Source organism: Hemibagrus wyckioides, linkage group LG27 (genome assembly GCF_019097595.1).
Source record: "Hemibagrus wyckioides isolate EC202008001 linkage group LG27, SWU_Hwy_1.0, whole genome shotgun sequence".
In the NCBI taxonomy this organism is placed as follows: Eukaryota; Metazoa; Chordata; class Actinopteri; order Siluriformes; family Bagridae; genus Hemibagrus; species Hemibagrus wyckioides.
The window spans coordinates 10,613,473-10,640,762 of NC_080736.1; the positions used below are offsets into that span (position 1 = coordinate 10,613,473).

General features: G+C 41.7%; 2 protein-coding genes across 2 annotated transcripts; both read left to right on the plus strand.

Moving 5' to 3' along the window:
* The first annotated feature begins 15 nt into the window (after positions 1-15).
* Positions 16-2,595, plus strand: hddc3 (HD domain containing 3). The gene is made up of 5 exons (XM_058382175.1): positions 16-171; positions 249-362; positions 650-705; positions 1,902-2,142; positions 2,260-2,595. The coding sequence occupies exons 2-5, from the start codon at positions 251-253 to the stop codon at positions 2,388-2,390; spliced, it is 540 nt and encodes a 179-aa protein (XP_058238158.1). The 5' UTR covers positions 16-171; positions 249-250; the 3' UTR covers positions 2,391-2,595.
* A 1,402-nt stretch (positions 2,596-3,997) lies between these two features.
* Positions 3,998-10,900, plus strand: mfap1 (microfibril associated protein 1). The gene is made up of 8 exons (XM_058382332.1): positions 3,998-4,199; positions 5,808-6,024; positions 6,100-6,226; positions 6,425-6,612; positions 8,637-8,906; positions 8,993-9,152; positions 9,238-9,327; positions 10,463-10,900. Exons 1-8 carry the CDS (start codon positions 4,118-4,120, stop codon positions 10,640-10,642), a joined length of 1,314 nt encoding a protein of 437 aa, XP_058238315.1. The 5' UTR covers positions 3,998-4,117; the 3' UTR covers positions 10,643-10,900.
* Positions 10,901-27,290: the final 16,390 nt, after the last annotated feature.

A 27,290-nucleotide genomic window follows, 5' to 3' on the forward strand; every position in this document is an offset into this window, starting at 1 on the left:
AGCTAACCAATCATAGCATAGAAGGCGGGACTTGTTATAAAAAGGAATGGACGCAGAGAGGAGTTGGTTAATTTCTATAACAAAATATAATAATAAGGTTTAGAGCTGGTTCTCATATCAAAAATAAGAAGATTGTTCATCTGTAGTCGGTGTGGTATTTCAAATACACAGGTATGTGATCATACAGAAACTTAAATGGTGTTTAAAGTGTATTTCTAACGATATGTGTGACCTTTTCCACGGTGCAGACATGAGTTCAGAGCTACCTCTCCTGCTAGAGACCATCAACTTCTCTGCAGAGAAACACAGAAATCAGCGCCGCAAAGATCCCGATGCAACCCCCTACATCAACCACCCCATAGGTACCACACACACACACACGTGTTAAACACATAAACGTGTTTTTAAACAAATCTGACCCCTTCTGAGGTTGTCTAAGTAAGATTCAAGATTCAAAGATCTTTATTAATCCCAGTGGGAAATTCCTTACAGAGGCGAAAATAAGAATAAAAACTCTCTCAAGTCGCATGATTAAAGAGGGAAGAGTTTATTACGAGTTACCAAAAAAGAAGGATGAAGCAAATGAATCGTGTTGCTGCACGCTCGCGCATGCGCATTGCATGTTAAACCTCTCGATTCACTTTCACAGGAGTGGCGAGGATCCTGAGTCACGAAGGTGGGATCACAGATATTGAAGTTTTGCAAGTGAGTAAACACAAAGATATAGATTTTAGATGTGTTGATTCCTACAAAACAACAGCGCTGTTAAATTCTCGAAATCTGATTGGTCAGAAGGTATGCAGTTAAATCAGAGGTTTCTAATAAAGGGGGGATGTGGTAGCTTATGACCTAATGACCAGAAGGTTGGAAGTTCGAATCTGACGTCCACCAATCTAGGCCCTTGAGCAAAGGCCCTTAACCTTCAATTGCTCAGTTGTATATAAAATAAGATATTTTTTTAAAAATGTACGTCGCTCTGGATAAGAGTGTCTGACAATTGTATTAATGTTATTAATATAATTTCTATAGTAACGGCTAATACTGAGACTTCTCAGGGGTGATTCACGTAAACACAGAATAAAAAAATTATATTATATTTATATTATAATTATATTCCTGTTTCCCAATTCGCCTACTACTACATTGTATGTTGAAATAAGTATCCTAAAGGTCAAAGTGTGGACCTGTGCACAGTTTCCCACAACTCCTTGTGTGATGGAGGAGGAGTTTTGTGATGGTTTTGTGTAGAAACAATAAAATAAATAAATAAATAAATGTAGGTGAATGGTCATTTTAATTTTATAAAGAATCAAGAAAAGCTGGAATGCAATGAGGAGTTTATTAATGATGATGGTGTGGGTAACTAGGCAACAAAATATGTAATTATTAGCGCATAGTCTAAGCATGTGAATAATTAGAATGCAGCATGTGCAATTGTTGATGTGGTGAAATTTCTGTGAAGACTTTTATTTAGCTTTTTTGGAAGGAGTCTCTAGTGTCAGTGCTTTGTAATAATTATTTAAGATATCTTTAAAGGTTTCTTTAGGAAATAAGGCTTTACACTGTCTTAGTAAACTTATCTTTTTTCTCTCAAACTTCAGGAGAGAGAGAAGTTAGGGAAATGGCATTGAATGATTGTTTATATCTAATAGAAATGTAGAAAACAGTGAACTAATGTTCAAAGACATCCTACAACAATAAACATACCTATAAACTGATGAAAACTTGAACGAGTTCTTTATTAATTTCAATTAAGTTTTATTCATCCTTGTTCCTAATGGAGATGGTGCTAGAAAGAATTCTTTAAAAAAAAAATCTACTATTAGTTGTATTGGTGTGAGTTTCTGATTAAAAAGTGAGTTTTTTTTCTTTTCTTTTCTTTTTTTTCTTTCCTAATTCAGGCAGCACTGCTTCATGACACTGTAGAAGACACAGACACCACTTTTGAAGAACTGGAAGGTATGTTTGGAAATAAAGTAGCTAGGATTGTCCAGGAAGTGACTGATGACAAAACGCTTCCTAAACAAGAAAGAAAGCTGCAGCAAGTGAAGCATGCACCCCACTGCAGCCACCAAGCTAAACTGGTCAAACTGGCTGACAAACTGTACAATCTCCGTGATCTCAATCGCTGCACCCCTACAGGTGTGTTATGTTCTGCTGTTAAAATGTTTTTTCTAATAAGGAACAGAGGCTCAGTCTGTGTGTTTTTTTTTTTTAATTCATGTAAAAAAAAATCTTTCACCATCTGTTTCTTGACAGGCTGGACAGCAGACCGTGTTCAGGAGTATTTTGTATGGGCGGCTCAGGTAGTAAAAGGGCTTCGTGGAACCAATGCTGCACTTGAGGAAAAGCTGCTACTGCTCTTCAAGGAGAGAAATGTGGACATGTGACCATAAAGGAGCTGTTCACCTGGTTCAGCTTTTATATTGTTGTAAACATTCAAGAATGAAATATCTCTATGATTCAATCCATAATATTTATGGTTTAGCATTTTTATGGATTATGTTGGATTTTTTTTTTTATTAATACATTCATCAGATGAATGTACTATGTTATTCACACTGACAAATAAAAAACAAATAAATGTATATCTTCCTCTAGAATCTTAACAATATGGACTGGCTACATGTACAAGCAGAACATTTGAATGTTGATTATTTTAGTCACAGTAAAGTTACACTATATTGCCAAATGTTTTGGGACATCATTGATTTCAGGTGTTGGGCTTGGCCCCTTAGTTCCAGTGAAAGGAACTCTTAATGCTTCAGCATACCAAGACGTTTTGGACAATTTCATGCCCCCAACTTTGTGGGAACAGTTTGGGGATGACCCCTTCCTGTTCCAACATGACTGCAAACCTGTGCACAACGCAAGGTCCATAAAGACATGGATGAGTGAGTTTGGTGTGGAGGAACTGGACTGACCTCAACCCGATAGAACACCTTTGGGATGAATTAGAGTGGAAACTGTGAGCCAGACCAAAACTGGGAGGTCTGCCTTTACATGCACATGAATTTAATATGGAGTTGGCCCACCCTTTGCAGCTATAACCGCTTCATGGAAGGCTTTCCACAAGGTTTAGGAGTGTATTTGTTTTGCCTTTTTTTTTTTTTTTTTTTTTAACCATTCTTCTAGAAGCGCATTCATGAGGTCAGACACTGATGTTGGACGAGAAGGCCTGGCTCACAGTCTCTGCTCTAATTCATATTTCATCAAAGCATTAAGAGTTCCTTTTGCTGGAACTAAGTGGCCAAGTGCAACCCCTGAAAAACAACACCTGAATTCAATGATTTAGAGGGGTGTCCAAAACTTTTGGCAATATAGTGTATATGGCTTATTTACTCTGTACTGAGTGATGACTGCTAAATTATATGTGCAGGTTTACTGAAGTGGCATTAATGCAAGATGGCATGGTGGTGCAGTGGGTAGTGTTGTCTTCTCACAGCTTGAGGTTTGGTTACTGATATAGAGCCTGTGGAGTTTCTCATATTCTCCCCATGAGAATATTCTCTTAAAAATGGCAGAAAGGGGGTGGGATACTCTAAATTTCCCTTACATGTGAAGTAGTGGACAAATGTGTGTATGCATGGTGCATGCTGGACTGGGATGGACTGACATGCCAGTTAAAGATCTCAACTTCCTCCGGATCCACCACAACCCTCAGCCTTGAAGCGGTTACTGAAGTTTAATGAATAGATCATTTATTCTCAGTGCACTGTAAAAAAAAAAAAAAATATTCGATTTCTACAGAAACTGATCTAAATGTTTATTCAGTTGAGTTTTCCTGCACAAAAATCATAATTCAAAGTTTTACTACTCAGAATATATCGTAGAACGTGATACGTTTTCTAGAGGCGCAATAACAAGAACAGATATCCGTTTACGATTCTAATTGTCGAGCTGTTAATGGCCATAAACTAACAGCAGACAGTTGCGGGAGAGCTGGAAATATTAGCCAATCCCAGCTCAGGAGGCGGGATCTGTTGGTGTATCGGAAGGGGCGATAAACAGCGTTCACACACACTTCCTGTCTATTTCTCAGGATAGTACACAAACGTCTAACGAGAATTAACAGTGAATTTTTAAACCGGTTAAAGAGGCAAATAAACTGTCCAACATGTCTGGACAAAACCTCTTGAATGCGAAGCAGCCACCGATTCAGTCTACGGCAGGAGCTGTACCTGTAAGAAATGACAAAGGTGAGTGCTAAATCAGAAAGCTAAGCTAACGCTATTCGGCTATCTAGCTAAGCTAAGCTAACTCTAATCGGTTTACCTTTCTTGATAATTCTTAGCCTTCATTTTGTTAATTCCTGACGACTTAATATGGAAATCATTTACATATAACACTATGGATCTGGCACCACACAACAAAATATCGATGATTCTCAAACTTTATCTGTTACACAAGGTAGCTAGCCTAGTTCATTCGTCACGTGACTGCCTCATAGGCTTCGTCTATGCAGTCTGTACCGGAAACAGAAATTATGTATTTTATATATAATACCATACATTGAAAATATTATAATAAATAAATAAAAGGGGGAAAAATTATTCGTTCAAGTCACTACTCGATTCGTACGGAAACACGATTTGTACTGCGACTGACCATCTGGTTAGATCTCAGTAGAACAATATTCAAAAAGTTTGATCATTTACTGCTTAAATTTGTATGGAAAAAAATACCTATTATATAAAGAAATCGTTTTTGTCTAATAGCTATAGTAAACAAATATTACTTGATAAAATAAACTGAGCCTACAAACACAACAAACCTATTGCTTGTTAATTTTGACCCCAGTTTTTCCTGTGCCGACTGGACATATTGGTCTAATATTTGCCTAAAAAGATTTGTCATAAAGGACCCAGCGGCATAACAAAGCACATAACGGTATGGATGTAAAAAATTCATCTAAGCGCTAGATTAGAGTCCACTGTAAACACGTATCTTCTAAAGTTTAAAGCATTAACCAACTTTTTATTACCACATTCACTATTATGCAAAGAGCCACCATAAGAGAAATTCACAATTTTATAAATTGTAAGAAATAAAAAATTTGAGGCCAGAAACCCAGCATGTAACTGTAAGAGTTAAAAATAAGTTCATAACTACCAAGTCATTTCTGTATCCAATACTGCCATCACGTCACGTGACAAAATAAACTATACCATAGCTTAGGTTTATGGGGCTGTCTTGTGGTAAACAAACGACTTGAAGCTGAAGATTTGGGAGCTGAGCTTTATATCTCTTTCTAGTACAAACTGCATGGTTTCAGCCTATGAGAATGTAATAGCTTAAAGACCGTGCTAAGCTGAGAATTAATCATTTCTGTTTCCAACAATTTGGCCTGGGCTAATTTATAGTTTTGTCTTCTTCTAAATGTGATCACCATTTGCATGAGTAGATGTTGAGGTAATTGGCTATTAACACTTAACACTGTAATTTATATTCTGCTTATTGGAACGAAAGGAATCGAAAAAATATTAGTTCGTTTTGCTGAACGAGATTCAAAGATCCGAAAAACTAAAATAAACCAAACTTCCCATCACTACTAAAGACTGACATATTTTTACACAGGTGTAGTGAACACCATGTAGTGGACCTATGTAGGGGATACTGAGCAAATTTACTCAAGTTAATTTAATATCCATCTTCACGTGTGTTCTTGTAATGTTATTCGTTATTAAAAGTTTTTCCGTGTACGTTCATGTTTTTTTTTTTTGTTTTGTTTTTTTATTATTCCTGGAGTTTTGCATGTTGTTCTTTAGTTACAGAGATTCTGTGTAACTTCTCCACTACTTTTATAGGTGAGCTTTCTATGGAAAAGGTGAAGGTGAAGCGCTATGTGTCAGGAAAACGCCCAGATTATGCGCCGATGGAGTCCTCTGATGAAGAAGATGAAGATTTCCAGTTTGTTAAGAAAGGCAAGGAGGCTGAACAGGAGCTGGAAATGGAAGAGGAGGACGTATCGGACCCTCGCCTTCGCCGTCTCATGAACCGCGTGTCAGAAGATGTGGAAGAAAGGTATCTTTGTTAATCCATTTTTGTGTTCTGTATGCTCAAATGCAGTTTTTTAACACGCAGGGTTTCTTTCCTCAGACTCGCACGTCACAGACAGATCGCTGAACCAGAGCTGATTGCTGAGTGCAGTGAGGATTCAGATGAAGGAACATGGCACCAGGAGCATGAGGAGAGCAGCGAAGATGAGGAAGAAGTGGATGATGAGGTGAGCAGTTTAAAAATAATCCTGTTCAATTTGAGTATTAACTGTTGGGGAAACAGAGACAAGCAGCATTTCATGTTTTGTCTATTTATCAGGCTATTACCAAAAATGAATGTCCTTATTGGCTTCTGAGTTTGAAGCAGGATGATCTCGAGAATTGTTTGATGTTACTTCTCACAATGCTACCATGACATTTTACAGGAAATCGAGAGGCGGCGAGCGATGATGAGGCAGCGGGCCCAGGAGAGAAAGAACGAGGAGATGGAGGTGATGGAGGTGGAGGAGGAAGGGAAGTCTGGAGAAGACTCGGAGTCGGAATCGGAGTATGAGGAGTACACAGACAGCGAGGATGAAGCAGAACCACGCCTAAAACCAGTCTTCATCCGCAAGTGAGTGTTTGTCGGTGGATGTGATCGTCCAGCATTTTGTCAGTACAGGCACAAAGTTACACAGTAAGATGATAATACTTGCCAGACTTATGGACTCTGCTTTACAGCAGGACAGTAAATGTAACATTGCTGGTGGTCTTGATGTGTTTTGGCAGACGTGGCATACTGTCACCCCCATACAGATGCACATGCACACACAACTTGGATCACAAATTTCAGTGTGCAATCATATCAGCTGGAAAAAACTTGTGCTGTAAAAAAGAAAAGACAAAAAAGATTGTAAAAAATATTTACTAATAATAATAATTGGTGGTGATATAAGGGTTATAAGGGTTTTGAATGCCTGATTCATTCAATTTGTAATTTATTTTTTTGCATTTTCTTTTTTATTTTTAGAAAGAAAATACATTCATAGGCTAGGACATACACAACGTCTCAGAATCAAAAATACAAACGTTGAAAGGAGAAAAAACAAAACTAAAAAATTTCTAAATACCAATACAGAATATTGTATGTCCCCAACCCTAGAGAAAGAAAATATCCAAAATGTTACATGTGTGTTGTATTTTCTTCCACTTAACAACTATATACAACAGAACAAGGGGAGCTCTTACAACATATGGTAATTGCATACAATGCAGTTGTTACAATTCAGGAAAAATCTGGGCGTATTGGTTTAATGTAGTCCATCCATTTACTCCAAATCTGAAAAAAAATCTTCCATTTGAGTTCTCAATAAGAACGATAATTTTTCCATTGCATATATATTATGCACTGTATCAATCCATTCCTCAATTGTGGGTGACTCTGGTTTTAACCACTTTATAGTAATTGCTTTTTTACTAGATGCAAGAAGAATCGACATCAGTTTTCTGTCCTTATTGTTTCCCCCTTCTAGAATGATGTTACCAAAATATAAAGATTCGCAAGTAAAACTGATCTCTCTTTCAAAAACAGCTTCCAGATTCCTTTTAATTTCTTGCCAATAAGGGACTAGTTTTCGACAAGCCCAAAAATATATGATAATGGTTAGCTTGCTTTTCCCCACACAATCTCCAGCAGTCAGTATTATTTCCTCTGTGTATATTCTGTATAGGAGTAATAAAGAACCAAATGACATTCTTCCAACCGAATTCTCTCCATGTTGCTGAACTTGTAGATTCCCATTGTGATTTACAAATTTTCCCCCAATTATCCTCTGAAATATTCAGATTTCCTTCCATTTTCCATTTGTCTCTGACATATAATGTGTTCTCCTGTACCGTTTGCAGAAATCCATTATATAACTTAGAAATTCTTATTGCATGGCTGATAAGATCACCTTTGTTATTCCTGTCTCCGCTATCTTCAATACTTCTGATTTAATTTTACATTCAACATAATGCCTTACTTGAAGATATCTATAGAAGTCACTCTAATTAATTAAGCCCATACTTTCCCTTTTAATAATTCAAAGCTTTGAATTTTACTGTTGTTAAAAAACTGTATAATAGTTTGTAATACCCAGCCTAGCCCATATTCTGAAACGGTCATCTATTCTATTCGGGGTGAAGTCAGTGTCGTAGGCACACCATCTTAATATTTTCGTTGCATCTTCCAAATCGCCCATTTTCTTTATTTGGTGCCAGATTTTAAATAATAAGTTGATCCATGGCTTTGTTTCCTTACTCAATCTAATTCTTAGTTTGTTATCAGAAACCAGAGCAGGTAGTGGAAGCTCGTCTATCATTCCTCTCTCTATTTCGATCCATCTTGCTGAGTATATTGGACTACACCAACAAACAAGTGGCCTTAGTTGAGCTGCATAATAGTACTTTTGAAGGCATGGAAGGCCTAGCCCACCGTTTTCTTTACTTAATTGCAATGTTTTAAATCTTACTCTAGGTGTTTTGCCCTGACATAGAATTCTAGATATTAACTTTATTAAATTTGTAATTTAATCATTTTTTTTATTGATTCTAAATCCCCAGGTTGAAGTAATCTACTCAAATACAGTGTGACACATGTTGGTGTCTGTCTTTCAGGAAGGACAGGGTGACTGTGGCTGAGCGCGAGGCTGAAGAGCAGAGACAGAAAGAACTTGAAATCGAAGCTAAGAAGCACGCGGAGGAGAGGCGTCGCTACACCCTGAAGATCGTAGAGGAGGAAGCCAAGAAGGAGTTTGAGGAGAACAAACGCACACTGGCTGCTCTGGAAGCCCTGGACACAGACGGAGAAAATGAGGAAGAGGAGTATGAGGCCTGGAAGGTCAGGGAGCTAAAGAGGATCAAGAGGGACAGAGAGGATCGAGAAGCGTAAGTTCTCTTTGTTTACTGAGCAAGGTAAAGTATTTTAACGTGTGGTTCCAAGTCTCAAAGACTTGTCTACGTGTGATCTCCAGGATCGAGAAGGAAAAAGCCGACATCGACAGATTCCGCAATCTCACTGAAGAGGAGCGTAGAGCTGAGCTCCGCGTCAATGGAAAAGTCGTCACCAACAAAGCAACCAAGGGCAAGTACAAGTTCCTGCAGAAGTACTACCACAGAGGAGCCTTCTTCATGGTGAGTGAAGATCAAGGATGTTGAGTAATTAATTACATGCCAGACTTTCTTGCTAATCGTTTTTTTTTTGTGCTTCTTTGTTAAGGATGAAGAACAAGACGTCTTCAAAAGAGATTTCAGTGCACCAACGCTTGAGGATCATTTCAACAAAACAATCCTTCCTAAAGTTATGCAGGTTGGTTCAGCTTCAGTTTTTACACTTTGTCTCTCTGTCATTTGGAAAGTATGTGCTGTTGGCTAGTTGTATGCCTAGATTATAGTGGGCTCTCTAAAATACCCTCTCTACACTTGTGTTCAGTTTAGGAGCAGCAGTGTTGCATGGCAGACATTTTAGATGAGCTCAGTAAATGTGTGTGACAGCACAAGAAATAATAGTCATTGTGAAAATAATACTTTGGAGTCATTTACTGTTTGGTTTGGATTTACATTGTACGTAATTAAACAAACCAAAAGTTTGCTGATTGGAGTGTTGGGCTGAAATCCTATTCGCTCATAGCTCTTTCATTCATTGGTCAGATATATCATAGGGAAAGGGGTAGGTCAGTGTGTGCAAACTGAATTTAAATGTCAGATAATCACCCAAACACTTTTTTCTTGAAATAATTTAAAAGTATTTAATGCCACATCCAGTGTGTATTTTCTTTTTATTTGTTGGTCTAAATATCCAGAACACATCACATTTCCCCAGTGCTATAGCTGTCCTGGGCTTCAGTTAACAGCCTGCACCTACAAACATTCTATCAACCCCAAATCTACAGCTGTGTTGATTTAGAGTAGATTTTTTTTTGTCAATGCAATAATCTTGCTGCTATAGTGTTCACAAAGACTGACTCACTCAGACAGCTTCACACTCAATCCAGATGTGACTGCTCGTTCTCTCCTGCTTAAACAAACTGCTCCATGAGGGAATGGAGCATTAAGGTCTGATGTAAACAGACTAAAAGCTGCACATGTGAAAAGTCCAGATGATGTAAAAAGTGTACTCCAGGCTTGTTCAGTGTGTAGTAAGAGTTGTGTGTGGGATAGTGGTTAGGCTTTTAGAAGCAGGATCAGATTCAATTCCACCCCCAGACCTTTTGTTTTTCCTGTGAGGACTATCTCAGCTTTCAACTATCTTGAGTCACTCTCTTTAGCTGGTAGCTGTACTGTGATGGTGAGAACAGTGGCAATTATAATTGAAGAAAATGAGGACACTTCAAAAACTTCGCACAGACATAGTTTGTATTAGCTTCCAGCTAAAATCCCAAATCTGACTGCTGGAGCTGATTAGACTAAATTCCAGTATAATGAACTGTGTTCTCTTATTTCAGGTCAAGAACTTTGGTCGTTCAGGACGCACCAAATACACACATCTGGTGGATCAGGACACCACCTCGTTTGACTCTGCTTGGGCTCAGGAGAGCGCCCAGAACATCAAGTTCTTCAAGCAGAAGGCAGGGGGTGTGAGAGACGTGTTCGACCGGCCAACAGTGCAGAAGAGGAAGACATGAACTATGTTCTGGATGTGTATAAGCTCAAATGGAGCTGAACTAAAGACTGTTTTTATGCTATATTTCCCAACCACATCCCCTTGTGTTTGTGAAGATGAAGCATGAATATGAAAGTTGTTACAGCATGGCAACAAATATTTGTTTATTGCATTTTAATTTTGTACATCTGATGGATTCCTTGACAGAATTTAGACCTTAGTGTTAATCTTAGTTGTAATTGTAAATAAATTGCAATAAGAGGACAATTAATTCCACAACATGCCTTGGTCTTATTCACACACTGAATATTTGTACAAAAAGTTACTAAAAATGAAGGAAGTCTTTAGAAAAGCTGAGAGGTGGACATGGCTGAGCTGTGGTGTAGAACAGGTGAGCTGTTTTATTACAGATAAGAGAATGCTGAGAAGAAAGTACTCCAATGCCCATGCTACCGGTCACAGCTGGGTCTTAACAGTTCAGGTGGTCAGCGCAATCACAGGTGTTGGACTGTATTGTAGATGCAAATTAGATGACAGGGAAGAAATGAAATATTGTTATAACACAAATGGGGGGTATGAAAAGGCATTGCAAGAGCGGCCAGGTTACATTTCCGGAAGTCTGTTGCCTTGCACGAGAGGTTTGGCGTGTGTTTGGCGTTAGCATGACATTAGCATGTGTAGACATTTTATCATCTCCTAGCTAATATTAATTTATAATTAATATAATAATTATATTAATATTAATATAAAATTAATTTTCTCCGGAAGTCAATCACCATCTTCTTCGTTTTACTAGTGTTCAAGTGCAAATGGTTACACTCACACCAATCAACAAAGTCCTTGATGTTGTCCCTGTATTCTTTTTTGGTCCCGTCAGATACACCAACAATGGCAGAATCATCTGCGAATATTTGGAGGTGGCAGGTATTAGTGTTATAACTGAAGTCCGTGGTGTACAGTGTGAAAAGGAACGGGGAGAGCACCGTGCCCTGGGGAGCCCCAGTATTACAGGCTACCACCTCAGACACACAGTCACGCAGCCTTGCATACTGTGGTCTGTTGGTGAGGTAGTCGATTATCCATGTGGCCAGGTGATCATCCACCCCCAACTCAAGCTTCCCACGCAATAGTGCTGGCTGAATTGTGTTGAAAGCACTGGAGAAGTCAAAGAATATGATCCTCACAGTGCTTCCGGTAAACTCCAGGTGCCCGGTGCAGCAGGTAGGTCACTGCATCGTCCACACCAATGCAAGGCCAATATGCAAACTGCAGTGGGTCGAGCATTGTGGGGTGACAGAGGATGATCCTCTCCATGGTCTTCATCAGGTGGGAGGTTAAGGCAACAGGTCTGAAGTGGTTCAATTCCCTGGGGTTTGCAGTCTTTGCAGTACTGGAGTTTTCCACCGTATGGGACTGTGGAAGTTTTCCACAGCACTGGGACCTTCTACAGGCTGAGGCTCAGATTCAACATGTACCTGACCATCCCACATAGCTGGTCAGCACAGTCCCTGAGCTAATTCCATCCGGCCCTGTAGCCTTCCTTGCCTTTGTCTTCCTTAGTTCACATCTCACCTGGTCTGTTGTTAAGGAGAGGGGGGTATGAGAAGACTGAGATGAGTGAATGGGGGTGAAAGGTTCTGAAAACGTAGGGGGAGCAGTGAAGGGAAGTGTAGTGAGGTGTGAATGAGGTGTAGGTGAAGACAGTCCGGGGAGAGGGGTGGTTGCTGGACTGGAGTAGGGTGGAGAAGGAGAATGAAGGGTGGGAGAGGAAGTGGGAACAGAGTCAAATCTGTTAAAAAAACAGATTCAACTCATTCGCCCAGAGCTGTTAACCGTTAAATGGTCCTCTCCCGCCACTCTGTCCATATCCAGAAATGATTTTCAGTCCTCTCCACACATCACGGACATTTTTTTGTGATAACCGCTCCTCCAGTTTCCTCCTGTAGCTGTCCTTACACCGTCTCATCTTGTATTTGAGTTCCTCCTGAACTCTTTTAAGCTCCTCTTTATCCCCTGAAATAAAAGCCCTCTTCTTCTCGTTTAGCAGATCTTTGAGCTTAGGTGTCACCCGGGGTTTATTATTGGAGAAACACTGTACCCTCCAAGATGGTACAGTATTCTCCACACAGAAGTTTGTATAATCCGTTATGCAGTGGGTGAGACCATCAATGTCCTTGCCATGAGAGCTGCAGAGTGTCTCCCAGTCTGTGGTATCGAAACAGTCTCTCACTGACCTCCTCGGACCAGATCTTCACTTTTTCTGAGGTGGTTCTCTCTTCACCCTGGGTGTGTATTCAGGAAGCAGATGGACGAGGTTGTGAACCGAATGGCCCAACAGGGGTAGGGGGAAGGAGCTGTATGTGTCCTTACATTTGCATACAGCAAGTCTAGTGTTTTATTGTCTCTGACTTATTGATGCCTGGAATGAGCAGTGCCAGACAAGCTTTGAGGCATTAAAGGTAAGGCTCACCACTGCCCCGGTATTGACGGGTATTCAGGAAGCAGATGGATGTGGTTGAGAACCTAATGACCCAACAGGGGTAGGGGGAAGGAGCTGTATGCGTCCTTACATTTGCATACAGCAAGTCTAGTGTTTTATTGTCTCTGATATAGCATTGAACGTATTGTGTGAATGTGGGAAGAGTGGAAGATGGACAGGCATGGTTGAAGTCACCGGAGGTGAGAAGGAGAGACTGTGGGTGCCGGGTCTGTAACTGAGTTACAACACTGTATAATCGATTGCATGCAGTGGCGGCATCACCTGAAGGAGGTACGTACACATTGATCGGGATAACGTGTGAAAACTCCCTCGGAAGGTAATATGGCTGAACGCTGACAGCGAGTAGCTCAGGTGCAGCATTGTTCCTTAACATGTGCGCTGGGTTATGTGCGGCACCATCTTGGAACCTTGATGTATATGGGTGCTCCCAGTCATATGCAGTGAAACCTTGACTTACGAGTGAATCAACTTACGAATTTTCTGAGATATGAGCTGTCGCTTGGTCGATTTTTTGCTTAAGATGCAAGCCGAGATCTGAGTTACGAGCGAGCAAGCTTACACCACCCGCAACTAGGTAGCTGAGCGAGCGTTCAGTTCACGTGGTTATCTCTCCAGGTTGTGCGTTGGTGCTGTGTAACGACACTTGCCTCACTCATTTTCCAATCATTTTGAAAGGGAGGAAGAAACAAACCTTTTTTTATTGAAATGCCCTGCAATTGAAAGTGAGGAAAGTGTGGCGAAAAAGGCAAAAGTCAGTGAAGAAGAAGATTAAGTGAAGTGAAATTTTTTTTTTTAATTATAAAAAAGTATCAATTAAGTTTAGCGATAAAGTGTAGCATAGTGTGTAAGTTAAATTTAGCAACTAATTGTAGCATTAAGTGTGTAGCAATTAAGTTAAGTTAAGCGATAGAGCACGAAATGAAAAACTCCTCCAACCTCCGCTAGTATCTTCGTCTGATCTTCAAGGTAAATACACTTAATAAAACCAGTTTATTTCTTTACATTCTCTTTTATTAGGTATTATTTTTTTTATACATTATTTGTTATTTATAAAGTACATTTTTCTTATTTAAAAACACGTAACAAAAAAAATTGGTGTGGTTTTTGGGGGACTGGAATGGATTAATAGCATTTCAATTCATTTTAATGGAGAAATTTAATTTAATATACGAGCAAATTAAACTAATTAAACTCATAAGTCAAGGTATTACTGTATAGTGTTGCAGGAGGCTTTTTTTTCTAAGAGGCAGCAAGAGGGGGAGACATTGTTGGAGTTCTCCCTTGCTGTAAGGGGCCTTTTGGAGAAGGCTAAGCAGCAGTCACTGGATGCGATGTCAAATGCTGAAGCACTGTTACGCGACCAATTCGTTGAGCATGTTTTTGACTGCACCCTTCTTCGCGAGTTGAGGCAGTTTGTCCAACCTGCTGCTACATTGCTGGACATTTGCAGTGAAGCTATTAGGTGGGAACGTCATTTTGCTATGGAGTGTGATCTGGAGCATGTTCCTCCAGCTCCCTCACAACCTCGAACAGATACCAGGGTGGTGGTGGATAATAGACAGTCTTTGCACCCCCCCCACACCCACACCCCACCACAAAAAAATTCAGAAAATGCAGATTTGTAAAAACTTTACTATAACATAACATATATACTGAACAAATACACAAATAAATAATCATTAACATAAGTAGTAAATAAATTGTGATAATAAATAACAAACAAATTTGACTAACAGTCACTAGAAGTCTCACACAACAGTTAAACAAAGTGCAAATCAACGAAAAAAGTGCACTAAACTCTATTATATTTTCTAAATTACAGATCAGATTCAAAACTGAACACGCCTGGATTTCTTTGGAGCAAAGTCATCAATGACTGTATCAAACGACAAATTCTGTGAAACATCATTACTGATTCTGATGACAGCAAGTCCACAAAGACACTCTTGGGCCGTGGTAGATCTCAAGTAGGTTTTAATCATCTTAAGCTTTGAAAAGCTTCTCTCTGCAGCTGCCACAGTCACTGGGATAGTCATACTTATTCTCAGTGCCACCCACATGTTTGGAAGGATTTCTTGCAGTCGCTTTTCATGCAGATATTGAAGAATCTCCATGGTGGTCATGTTGGTTGATGGTAAGTCTGGGAAACTTCTCATTTCCAGGGCGATCTGTTTTCCATCTATGTCTGACTGCTCACCGTTACTTAAAGTGGTGCTAAGTGTTTCACACTGCTGTACTATTTCTTCATTTGTCATCTTTGGGAAGTTGGCCGTACACCAATCTTCTCCTTCATCTCTCCCATGGTCTTGAACCTCTCCTCCAGTGAGACAATGGATGGCCACATCACAAAAATTTAGTCTCCATCCTCTTCAGAGCATTACTGATGGGCTCATCTGGACATTCATATGAGAACTGTTTACATGTTGATCTCAGCCTCTTCTCTTTGAGAACAGCCTCTACATTCATGAATTCACACATATCTCTTGCTAAAGCTTGAGCTGACGCAAAGCCATTACCTTGATATTGGGTCAGGAAAATTTTTGTTTTGCCAAGCAGGTCCACTGCCATGTCCAGTTGCATGGAAACCGACTGCATCAGGTTACTGACATTTTCAATTCTGTTGAGTATGTTATACCAGACAATTAAGCAGATAGAAAAACGAAAGGATCCAGTTTCCTCTGCTAAAGATTGAGCCTCAGTTTTTAAGGCAGGATCTGCTGTTTTTTTCTTTTACCTTGAGCAAGGCTTCTCTTAACTGTGAGGCCTGGTATCTCATTGGTTCTACGCTGTTTACATGGCTCTCCCACCTGGTCTCTGACCATGACTTTAGCATGATCTTGACATGGTTTTTCAAGACACACCATCTGTTGGTGGAAGATGTGAACAGGGTGAATATCTTCTGCAGGTATCCAGAATAACTAGTTGCATCTTTGGAGCTTCCTGCAGCATCGGTCACTACCAAGTTCAAGGTATGTGCTGCACATGGCACAAACAATGCTCTGGGGTTTATTGCCAGCATTCTAGCCTGAACACCTTTCCTTTTGCCCTTCATTTTTGCCCCATTGTCATATGACTGCCCCCTGCAATCCTCAAAAGGTATCTTCAGATCTTCAAGCCTCTGTAAGATAAGACTAGATAGCTCTTCCCCTGTTAAGGCTTCAGCTTCAAGGAAGACCATGAAGTCCTACTTAATTTGTGGCTTGTCCTCCACTGACACAGTCCTAATGACAACTGATAGTTGCTCTGTGTGGCTTATGTCAGGGGTGCAATCCAGTATAATGGATAAGTGCATCTTTCCACTGACAGCACTTATCAGTTCATTTTGTATGGTTTTTCCCAGGTATGTTGTCATGCTCCCAACTCCACTCAGGATCGAATTTGGCCATAAGCTCCACTTCTTTCAGGAAGTTGCCATTATTGGGGTGGAGAAGTAAGTCTGTGAACCCTCTCAGAGCCATGTTTCTCTCAGCTAGAGACTGGATTATAGCCACTATTCTCTTCAATATTTCCCACCACCTCCTTCTCTTAATAAGAGCCATTGCCTGGCTGTCAATTGTCTGGCACTTTTGCAATTGCAGACAATTGTCTGGTGAATCTCCAGTTCTTTCCATGCCTTCATGTTTTGCTGATGTTCTGGGCTATTTACCTGGGTAGCATTCGTCCAATCATTCAGTCCTTCAGATATCAGCTTAAAGTCCTTCAGTGAGAAGAGTTTGCAACAGTAGCAATATAAACTTTTTTAAACATATTTTTTTGTCCTAGAATAGACAAGCCTTTTTATCTTCTCACCATTGATTAAAACAGAATAAGAGTAATGACGATGGCAACTTTGTCCATCCTCTCTTTTAGGAAAAATGAAATCCCTCTCGACCTGATAAGGTCCTTGGGCGACTAATTCAGCCCTTACTTTATCAGAAAGGGCAGGCCAGTCTGCAGGATCCAGAGGTGGTGGGTTATTGGACTCAGCAACAGAGGGAGATTCATAGGGGGAAGAGGCAGAACTTGGGGACCTCTCAGCAGCAGTTACTGGCTCAGTGGGGGTAGGTGCTCTTCAGTAGCAGTCAAAGTTGAGGTAGACAAAGTGTGAAGTTGAGATGCAGTGGTTGAAGAGGCTGGCTCCCCACTTTGGTCACTGGGAGCAAACTGAGATGATGTTGATGGAGATGTTGAAGACCCTTGTAGGTATTTTAGGAATCTGAGTGAATCTGTTAAAATATTGAAGAGACCAGACATGAGCAATACTCTCAGAGAAATACAACCCAATAGCATACGTTGACAAGTACTTATTACAACAAAGAGTAATAAAAGAGAAATATGAGCAATATAAAATGCCTAAAATTGTCTAACTATAGGCTACATATTGTAATTTATTTGTAGATGTTAGCTAGCAAGCTAGCTAGTCTAATTAGCACCCTACCCTTCATTTCCATTTTGTTCATACGGTAAAAAATGATATACTTAAACTTAAAATATTTCAATTCATGAATGTTAGATTATAGTCCTAGTCAGGGCCTTTTTAAAAAGACATTTAGACACTTATTAAAATTAAAAGCAAGCCATAATGTAACTGAAATTAAAACAACATTACAAAAGCTTAAATTTGTTTCCAAGGAAATAAAGTAAAATAAAATAAGCAGTTAACTTAAACAAAAACGTTCCACAGTGTCAGTGTTGCCAGTTAAGATGATCTGAAAAGGCTATTTCAAAATACTACATAAACATAACGAGCTAATACACAGTGCTCCTCTTGTTTGCGTTGCTTGCTGCCTTGTGCACCTGACAATTTTCTTTTTTCACTCATTTTATTGGACAGAATACTTTAAAAACACAAACAGCAAAATTAATATATATGGTAACTGCATGTGCATACATAATTAATGCATTATGGTGATGTATTATAATCACGTCAAGATGCCGACAATGACATGTCAAATCTCATGATTTTTCGTTGATGTCAATTTTATTTTGTTCTAACAATATTTTAATCAGTTCAGCGGTTAGCTGAAAATCAGTACTAAAATTGTTAACTGGCAAAAATATTTTTGCTTAATATATTGGTGTAGGAGCGCACAATGGCGACTAGAGGGCACACTTCCAACAAAAAAAACCCTCTCGTGCGGCGCCCCCCAGTCATTTTGCGCCCTAGGCAACTGCCTATGTTGCCTATGCCACGGGCCAGCCTTGTCTGGAGCTATTAGCGAGCTACAGAATGCTGACCCCGACGGACTGTTTATTATCGCCGGAGATTTCAACCATGCAAATCTCAAGTCTGTTCTCCCGTAATTCCATCAGCATGTGGACTTTGCAACCAGAGGAATGAACGCACTGGATCTTGTTTACACAAACTTTCCTGGCATGTACTGTGCGGAGCCCCGCCCCCACCTCGGCTATTCAGACCACATCTCTGTTATGTTGGTTCCAGTATACAGACCGCGCTCTAAACCCGTTTCTGAAACAGGTTAAAACCTGGCCAGCAGGAGCCATCTCTGCTCTTCAGGACTGTTTTGAGTGCACTGACTGGGACATGTTCAGGGAGGCTGCAACCAACGGCGAAACCACAGACTTGACTTGACCATCTCCAAGTCCATCACCACACACTCACACCAGAAGCCGTGGATGACCACAAAGGTGCGTGTGCTGCTAAAATCCAGGGACTTTGCCTTCATACCTGGAGGATAAGGATGCCCTAATAACGTTGTTTCGTTTCATCGTGTACTACATTAGCTATATATGGTTGGAATGACAATAAAGGAGGTAGATCTGGTGGGTGTGATACCTGTGGGAGGTCAGGGGGTGCTAAGTGTTGTGTCTGAAACCTCAGTTGTGCCTCTGCCAACTAGTCTACCATCATCAGCCATGCTTCCTGTCCTAGTTTTCAGTGAACCAGGTAATTTGGTAGATGAGTCCCAGGTTGAAGTACACCTGGTACCGGTATCTGTTTCTGAGTTAGTGGAGGATCCTGGAGGGGGTGAGAATTCATTGCAACACACAGGGCAAGTAACAGCTGGGTACCATTCTAATCTGTATCATCTTCCCCGTACGGTGGGTGGTTCACCTTTCACCATTCATTGTCTAATTTCATAATTGCTATTTTTAGACCTTGGAATTGAGTTTGGTGGTTGGAGTTCATCATCGGGTCGACGATGCAAAAGTGTGGGGTAAATTGTGTTGAAATGGAGTTTGTTGTATGCTCACTTACATTTCTGGTCATGCCCCCGTTACTTATTATTGTGCCCTAGTTTGTGTTGCGTCAATTCATTTCCAGGTCTTGCGTCAGTTCATTTCCAGGTTGGATTTCTGGAAGTCTGCTGCCTTGCGTGAAAGGTATGTGTTTGGTGTTTTGCATTCTCGGTTGTCAGCATGTGTAGACATTTTATCATATCATAGCTAAGATAAATTTCCTTTTGGGAAGCAGATCTTCCTGGATCTTCGTTGCACCCGAGGTTGATGGTCAAGCATCTATTTGGCTGTCATTGTACTCGTTTCTTCTAAAGAGCTGCACACTTTATTAACTAATACCTCCGTAGACAACTGCTGCTGCCTGCACGGTATGTGGATTTCTGTGATTATTTGCGTTTTATTGTAGCATGCAGATTATTAGGTGAATAAATTGATGTTTTTCCCTATTTACTAATCTGTTGAAGGACTGGCCGCCAGATAGATCGTGTGGTCTGCATTGTTTGGAAGGTGAAACCTGTTGTCATGGTGCCCTCAATAAAGGTATGTGCTGTAGTTGTGTTTTAATGTCCGTTTGTCATTGTCTGTACCGCTTATCCGATCTATACTCGGGTAACGGGGAGCCTGTGCCTATCTCAGGAGTCATCGGGGATCAAGGCAGGATACACCCTGGATGGAGTGCCAACACTTTTCAAGGCATACACACACACTCATTCACTCACACAATCACACACTACGGGCAATTTAGAGACTCCAATCAGCCTAGAAGCCAACCTAGGAGGAACAACCTCCACCTTGACGTCAGCAAGATTAAGGAGCTGATAGTGGACTTCAGCAGAAAGCAGGAGAGGAACTCCCAGATCCCTGTGATCAATGAGAGCCCAGTGGAGAGAGTGGACAGCTTCAGATACTTCAGTGTTTACATCACACAGGACCTGTCATGGTCCTGTCACATCAACACCATGGTGAGGAAGGCCCGGCAGCATCTCTTCCACCTCAGACACTTGAGAGACTTTAGACTGCCTGCTACGGAACTTTTACTCCTGCAGCATAGAGAGCATCCTGACAGGAAACATCACAACCTGGTTCAGGAACAGCACCATGCAGGACAGATGAGCTCTTCAGAGGGTGGTGCAATCAGCTGAGCACATCATCCGTACCAAGCCCCCTGACCTGCACTCAATCTACATCAAGCGGTGCTGGACCAAGGCCAGGAAGATCGTGAAGGACCTTCGTCACCCCAACAATGGACTTTTCTCCCTGTTGAGGTCAGGGAAGCGCTTCCACTCCCTGAAGGCCAGCACAGAAAGACTGAGGAGGAGCTTCTTCCCGCAGGCTATACGGTCTCTCAACCAGAACTCCACATAGGACTCAACTGATTGGACTTGCTATGCATACAAAGCCGGCATGCATGGTTCACGGGGCCCCGCACCCAGAGCCCTCCTCCCCAGGTGAGTCTGAGAAAGAGTCTAATCCCCTGTCTTCCTTATCTCAGCAGGTCACCAGGAAAGGGAGTTTCGGATGGGAACAGAAAGAGGACGACCGGCTGAAACACTGCTGGGGCCAAGTTCTGCAGGTAGAGGGAGTAAACACCCACCCAGGAGACCAGCTCCCTGTAGCATACTTCCTTGTCAAGTGTACTACTGCTCCGAACGCTGTGTAGAGCCATGCGATCTGCTAGTAGGCCCTCTTCCTGCACCTGGCCCACACGCACCCACTGGGGGCCGCCTGGGCCTGCACAATACCTTAGAAAAGCTGAAGCACCTTTTCACCTGGCCTGGAATGCAGGCAAAGGTCCAAGCCTTCTGCCGGGCCTGCCCCAGATGCCAACAGACGACCCCCCAGAACCGGCTCCTCTTATTCCACTCCCCATCTTCGGGGGCCCCTTCGAGCATGTCGGAATGGACCTCGTTGGGCCGTTGCCGAAGTCAGCCTGAGGTCACGACTATATTCTGGTGATGATGGACTATGCCACCAGATACCCCGAGGCAGTCCCACTTCAGAAGGCCACCTCCCGTAACATCACCAGAGAGCTCCTCGCGCTCTTTAGTCATGTGGGAATCCCCAAGGACATTTGCTTTTACCGCCACAGACCCCCAAGAGTGCACCCTAGTCAGGAGGGGAGAGAAGCTATTGCCAGCTCAACAGCAAGACCTCACGGAGCTTATTGACCAGTTTGGCGATGTTTTCTCGACCATCCCTGGGCTCATGTAGTTGGTACAACATGAGATAAAAACCCCTCCTGGGATAATGGTCTGTCAGCAGCTGTACAAGGTCCCAGAAGCCCGATGTCAGGCTATAGAGGAGGCGGTGGAACGATTGCTAAGGGATGGTCATTGAAGAGTCTGCCAGCCCATGGTCCAGCCCCATTGTGGTGGTGCCCAAGCCTGATGGATCCCTCCGTTTTTGTAATGACTTCCGGAGACTCAACCAAATCTCAGAATTTGATTCCTACCCCCTTCCCCGGGTGGATGACCTTGTGGAGAAGCTGGGGAAAGCCCAGTTCATGTCCACCCTTGACCTCACCAAAGGCTACTGGCAGGTGGCCCTAGCCCCGGACACTAATCCCAAAACCGCCTTCACCACCTCCGGAGGCCATTGGAAGTATCGGGTCACCTTGGGCTGACCGAGGCACAATACCTGGGCTACTGCATCGGGTTGGGGTTGCTAGAGAAGAGAAGAGAAGAAGATAGAGGCCATCAGGGAAAAGGCCAACCGGACCGGGTGCTCTGGACAGGAGAAACTGAGTAAGCTTTCCAGCAGCTGAAAACAGCGCTCGCCAGCCACCTGGTGCTCTGAAATCCCGACTTTAGTCTCCCCTTCACCCTGCACACCGACGTCTCCGAGACAGGGCTCCGGGCTGTTCTGTTACAGGTATTTGAAGTACTGTATTTGAACACTTTGAGGAAACTAACCCCCATGAAGAAGAACTACGCTGCAGTCGAGCGAAAATCCTGGCAATGCAGATGAGAACCGCTCTTTGCCCCCTCCCTCTCCGTGTAAAACACAAACAGCAGTGGTTCAGCACCATAGCCAGCGCCACTAAATTAGAGTGCAGCTCAGACTAAACCCAGGCCACTGTGGAACCTCCAAAGCTCTGCCTCGCTCCTGGATCTACCCCAGCCGTCTCCTGCCGCTTCCAGCCTCCACCAGGACCCTGCTGCTGCCTCCAGCCCTTTTCAGCCACGGCCCCGGGGAGGACCTCGGCCGTCTATCCTACTCTTCTTCAGGGAAGATCTGCCTTAGTTGACTCTTTTCTTGCTATTTTTCGTTCACTCTTTCTGCTCACCTAAGTTTCTTTCTTCCCTGCTTTAAGTTTGGCTAATAATTAAAAAAATTGGTGTTAACTTGCTCCCTGGCTCTGTGTGTGTTGTTCTCTGTCCCTGCTCAGTGTGATACAATAGGTACAGTATACGAATGAATATGTTTATATATACACTATATTGCCAAAAGTATTCGCTCACCCATCCAAATAATCAGAATCAGGTGTTCCAATCACTTCCATGGCCACAGGTGTATAAAATCAAGCACCTAGGCATGCAGACTGTTTTTACAAACATTTGTGAAAGAATGGGTCGCTCTCAGGAGCTCAGTGAATTCCAGCGTGGAACTGTGATAGGATGCCACCTGTGCAACAAATCCAGTCGTGAAATTTCCTCGCTCCTAAATATTCCACAGTCAACTGTCAGCTGTATTATAAGAACGTGGAAGTGTTTGGGAACGACGGCAACTCAGCCACGAAGTGGTAGGCCACGTAAACTGACGGAGCGGGGTCAGCGGATGCTGAGGCGCATAGTGCGAAGAGGTCGCCAACTTTCTGCAGAGTCAATCGCTACAGACCTCCAAACTTCATGTGGCCTTCAGATTAGCTCAAGAACAGTGCGCAGAGAGCTTCATGGAATGGGTTTCCATGGCCGAGCAGCTGCATCCAAGCCATACATCACCAAGTGCAATGCAAAGCGTCGGATGCAGTGGTGTAAAGCACGCCGCCACTGGACTCTAGAGCAGTGGAGACGCGTTCTCTGGAGTGACGAATCACGCTTCTCCATCTGGCAATCTGATGGACGAGTCTGGGTTTGGCGGTTGCCAGGAGAACGGTACTTGTCTGACTGCATTGTGCCAAGTGTAAAGTTTGGTGGAGGGGGGATTATGGTGTGGGGTTGTTTTTCAGGAGCTGGGCTTGGCCCCTTAGTTCCAGTGAAAGGAACTCTGAATGCTTCAGCATACCAAGACATTTTGGACAATTCCATGCTCCCAACTTTGTGGGAACAGTTTGGAGCTGGCCCCTTCCTCTTCCAACATGACTGTGCACCAGTGCACAAAGCAAGGTCCATAAAGACATGGATGACAGAGTCTGGTGTAGATGAACTTGACTGGCCTGCACAGAGTCCTGACCTCAACCCGATAGAACACCTTTGGGATGAATTAGAGCGGAGACTGAGAGCCAGGCCTTCTCGTCCAACATCAGTGTGTGACCTCACAAATGCACTTCTGGAAGAATGGTCAAAAATTCCCATAAACACACTCCTAAACCTTGTGGACAGCCTTCCCAGAAGAGTTGAAGCTGTTATAGCTGCAAAGGGTGGACCGACGTCATATTGAACCCTATGGATTAGGAATGGGATGTCACTTAAGTTCATATGCGAGTCAAGGCAGGTGAGCGAATACTTTTGGCAATATAGTGTATATCATAGGGAAAGGGGTAGGTCAGTGTGTGCAAACTGAATTTAAATGTCAGATAATCACCCAAACACAGCATTTAGAGAATTAAAGAAATAATTTAAAAGTATTTAGTGCCACATCCAGTGTGTATTTTCTTTTTATTTGTTGGTCTAAATATCCAGAACACATCACATTTCCCCAGTGCTATAGCTGTCCTGGGCTTCAGTTAACAGCCTGCACCTACAAACATTCTATCAACCCCAAATCTACAGTTGTGTTGATTTAGAGTAGATTTTTTTTTTGTCAATGCAATAATCTTGCTGCTATAGTGTTCACAAAGACTGACTCACTCAGACAGCTTCACACTCAATCCAGATGTGACTGCTCGTTCTCTCCTGCTTAAACAAACAGCTCCATGAGGGAATAGAGCATTAAAGTTCGATGTAAACAGACTAAAAGCTGCACATGTGAAAGAAGTCCAGATGATGTAAAAAGTGTACTCCAGGCTTGTTCAGTGTGTAGTAAGAGTTGTGTGTGGGATAGTGGTTAGGCTTTTAGAAGCAGGATCAGATTCAATTTCACCCCCAGACCTTTTGTTTTTCCTGTGAGGACTATCTCAGCTTTCAACTATCTTGAGTCACTCTCTTTAGCTGGTAGCTGTACTGTGATGGTGAGAACATGGAAGTGAGTGGGGATTGAAAATGGCAATAGTAATTGAACAAAACGAGGACACTTCAAACAAACTTTGCACACACATAGTTTGTATTAGCTTCCAGCTAAAATCCCAAATCTGACTGCTGGAGCTGATGAGACTAAATTCCAGTATAATGAACTGTGTTCTGTTATTTCAGGTCAAGAACTTTGGTCGTTCAGGACGCACCAAATACACACATCTGGTGGATCAGGACACCACCTCATTTGACTCTGCTTGGGCTCAGGAGAGCGCCCAGAACATCAAGTTCTTCAAGCAGAAGGCAGGGGGTGTGAGAGACGTGTTCGACCGGCCAACAGTGCAGAAGAGGAAGACATGAACTATGTTCTGGATGTATACATTATAATGAAAATAAATATATAATAATTTTTCTTTGTTTTTTTTGTTTGGGGGGGGGGTTGAAGATGATGCATGAAGATGAAAGTTGTTACAGCATGGCAACAAATTTTTGTTTATTGCATTTTGTAATTGTGAATAAATTACAGGAACATTAATTCCACAACATGCCTTGGTCTTATTCACACACTGAATTTTTTTTACAAAGATCCCGACGCAAAGATCCTGATCCAAACCCGTACATCAACCACCCGGTAGGTACCACACACGAACACATGTTTTTAAACAAATCTGATGCCTTCTGAGGTTGTCTAAGTAAAATTCTTGATACACTTTCACAGGAATGAATGTGTGCATATGCAATGACAATAAAAGGGGATAAACACATGGGAACAAAGTCATCATCAAACAGATGTGGATATTCCCTCCTGTGACAAGAACTTGTCCACTTCAGATGGATCCTGGAACAGGTTGGTAGTTCTCCGGTATGTGACGTTGAGAGAGGCAAGATGAAGCTGTCATAAGTGGCAACAGACGCTTTCAGACGCTTCTTGACCTTGTCAAATTGCTTGTGTTTACGCAAAACCGCAGCAGAGAAATCTTGGAAAATCTTCACATTAGATATCAAAGTCTGCTCTCCGTTACCCATCTCTCTCACTGCTGTGATGACCCATTCCTTGTCCAAGTAGTTATGAAGGACCAGGACTGCCTTTGGATATGGGGATTCACCTTCTGCATTCTCAGGAAGTCCAACAATACATACATTCTTTCTTCTCTATCTGTTTTCCAAATCATCCAAATGATCTGTTAACTCCCAAACTCGTCTCTCTAGCGTCTCTAATTTACCTTTGACCGGGGCAGCAGCATCTTCCACTGCAGAGATTCGGTTCTCAGTTTCCGTGATTCGTTTTTCATGGTCATCAAACTTTTTCGTTCTGTTGTTGTAAGTGCTGTGACAATATACTCAATTTTTCATCGATCAACTTTGAAATGTTTTCCGTGATTTCTGTAATAATCTGCCGTAAACCCAGTTCGGAAACACTGGTATTAGCATCTGAGCTGACATTAGGATTATCCTCACCCTGATGGTTATGCTCTATCAGCTAATCAGAATCAGCTTTATTCCCCAACTGTGCACAGACACAAGGAATTTGTTGTGGTTTTTAAGGTGCTCTTGGTACGTACATTATATATATATATATATATATATATATATATATATATATATATATATATATATATATATATATATATATATATATATATATAATGTGTACTAGGGATGCAACAATACAGTTAACCCATGGTTCAATACGTGCCTCGGTTTTTACCCACGGTTTTCGGTTCGGTTCGGATGGCTTGGCAAATTAAAGTGTTTTTTTCATTATTCTTTGCTTAGGTGACAGGAACAGTAAGATGTTAAGAAGAAAAAAAAAGCTGGTTTTAGTTGCAATTCTCTTTATTTTACTTAAATGGAAAAATCACATTCGTACGAAAAAACAAACAATCAAAAAATCGAAAACAAATTGGCTAAAGCACAAAGCCTTGCTCTAATAACAGATAGTTGGACCTCGGGGGTAACAGAGAGTAATCTCACCCTTACTGTTCATTACATAGCGGATTGGGAAATAAAGAGCGCCGTCCAAAGCCGCCCCCTGTAATAAAGTCATACAAGCGCTAATTTTTATCTCTCATCATTTTCAGTACACTATAAATGCGTACTGGATGTGTATTTGGCCTGTTTCTACAAGGCTTTGGTACACCCCACTTCGGTAGGCGTCTTCTTTGGCCTGGTGAAGCTGTTTGAGTTTTCCACTGAACCAAAGTTTGTCGTTGTTAAATGTTTAATAAGTCCTGGAGGGAACACACATGTCCTCACAGAAAGTGATGTAGGACATCACGGTGTGACGGCATCACAGCTGCTCCGACTAAAATGTCCGGTAAATGTCTCACTGCTCAAATGTCGGCAAAAGTTTGTTTGGTGTGCTATTTCTGATGTCCAGGAGTTCGTTTCGTTTATTTATAATTTAGTATTTTTTATTTCTTTTATAGTTTTGTCTTATTCTAAATGTGATCACCGTTTGCGTGAGTAGATGTTGAGGTAATTGGCTATTAACACTTAACATTGTAATTATATTCTGCTTAAAGGAACGAAATGACGAAATAATGAATATTAGTTCATTTTGCTGAATGAGATTCAAAGATCCGAGTAACTAAAATAAACCGAACTTCCCATCAATTCTAAAGACTGACATATTTTTATGCAGGTGTAGTGAACACCAT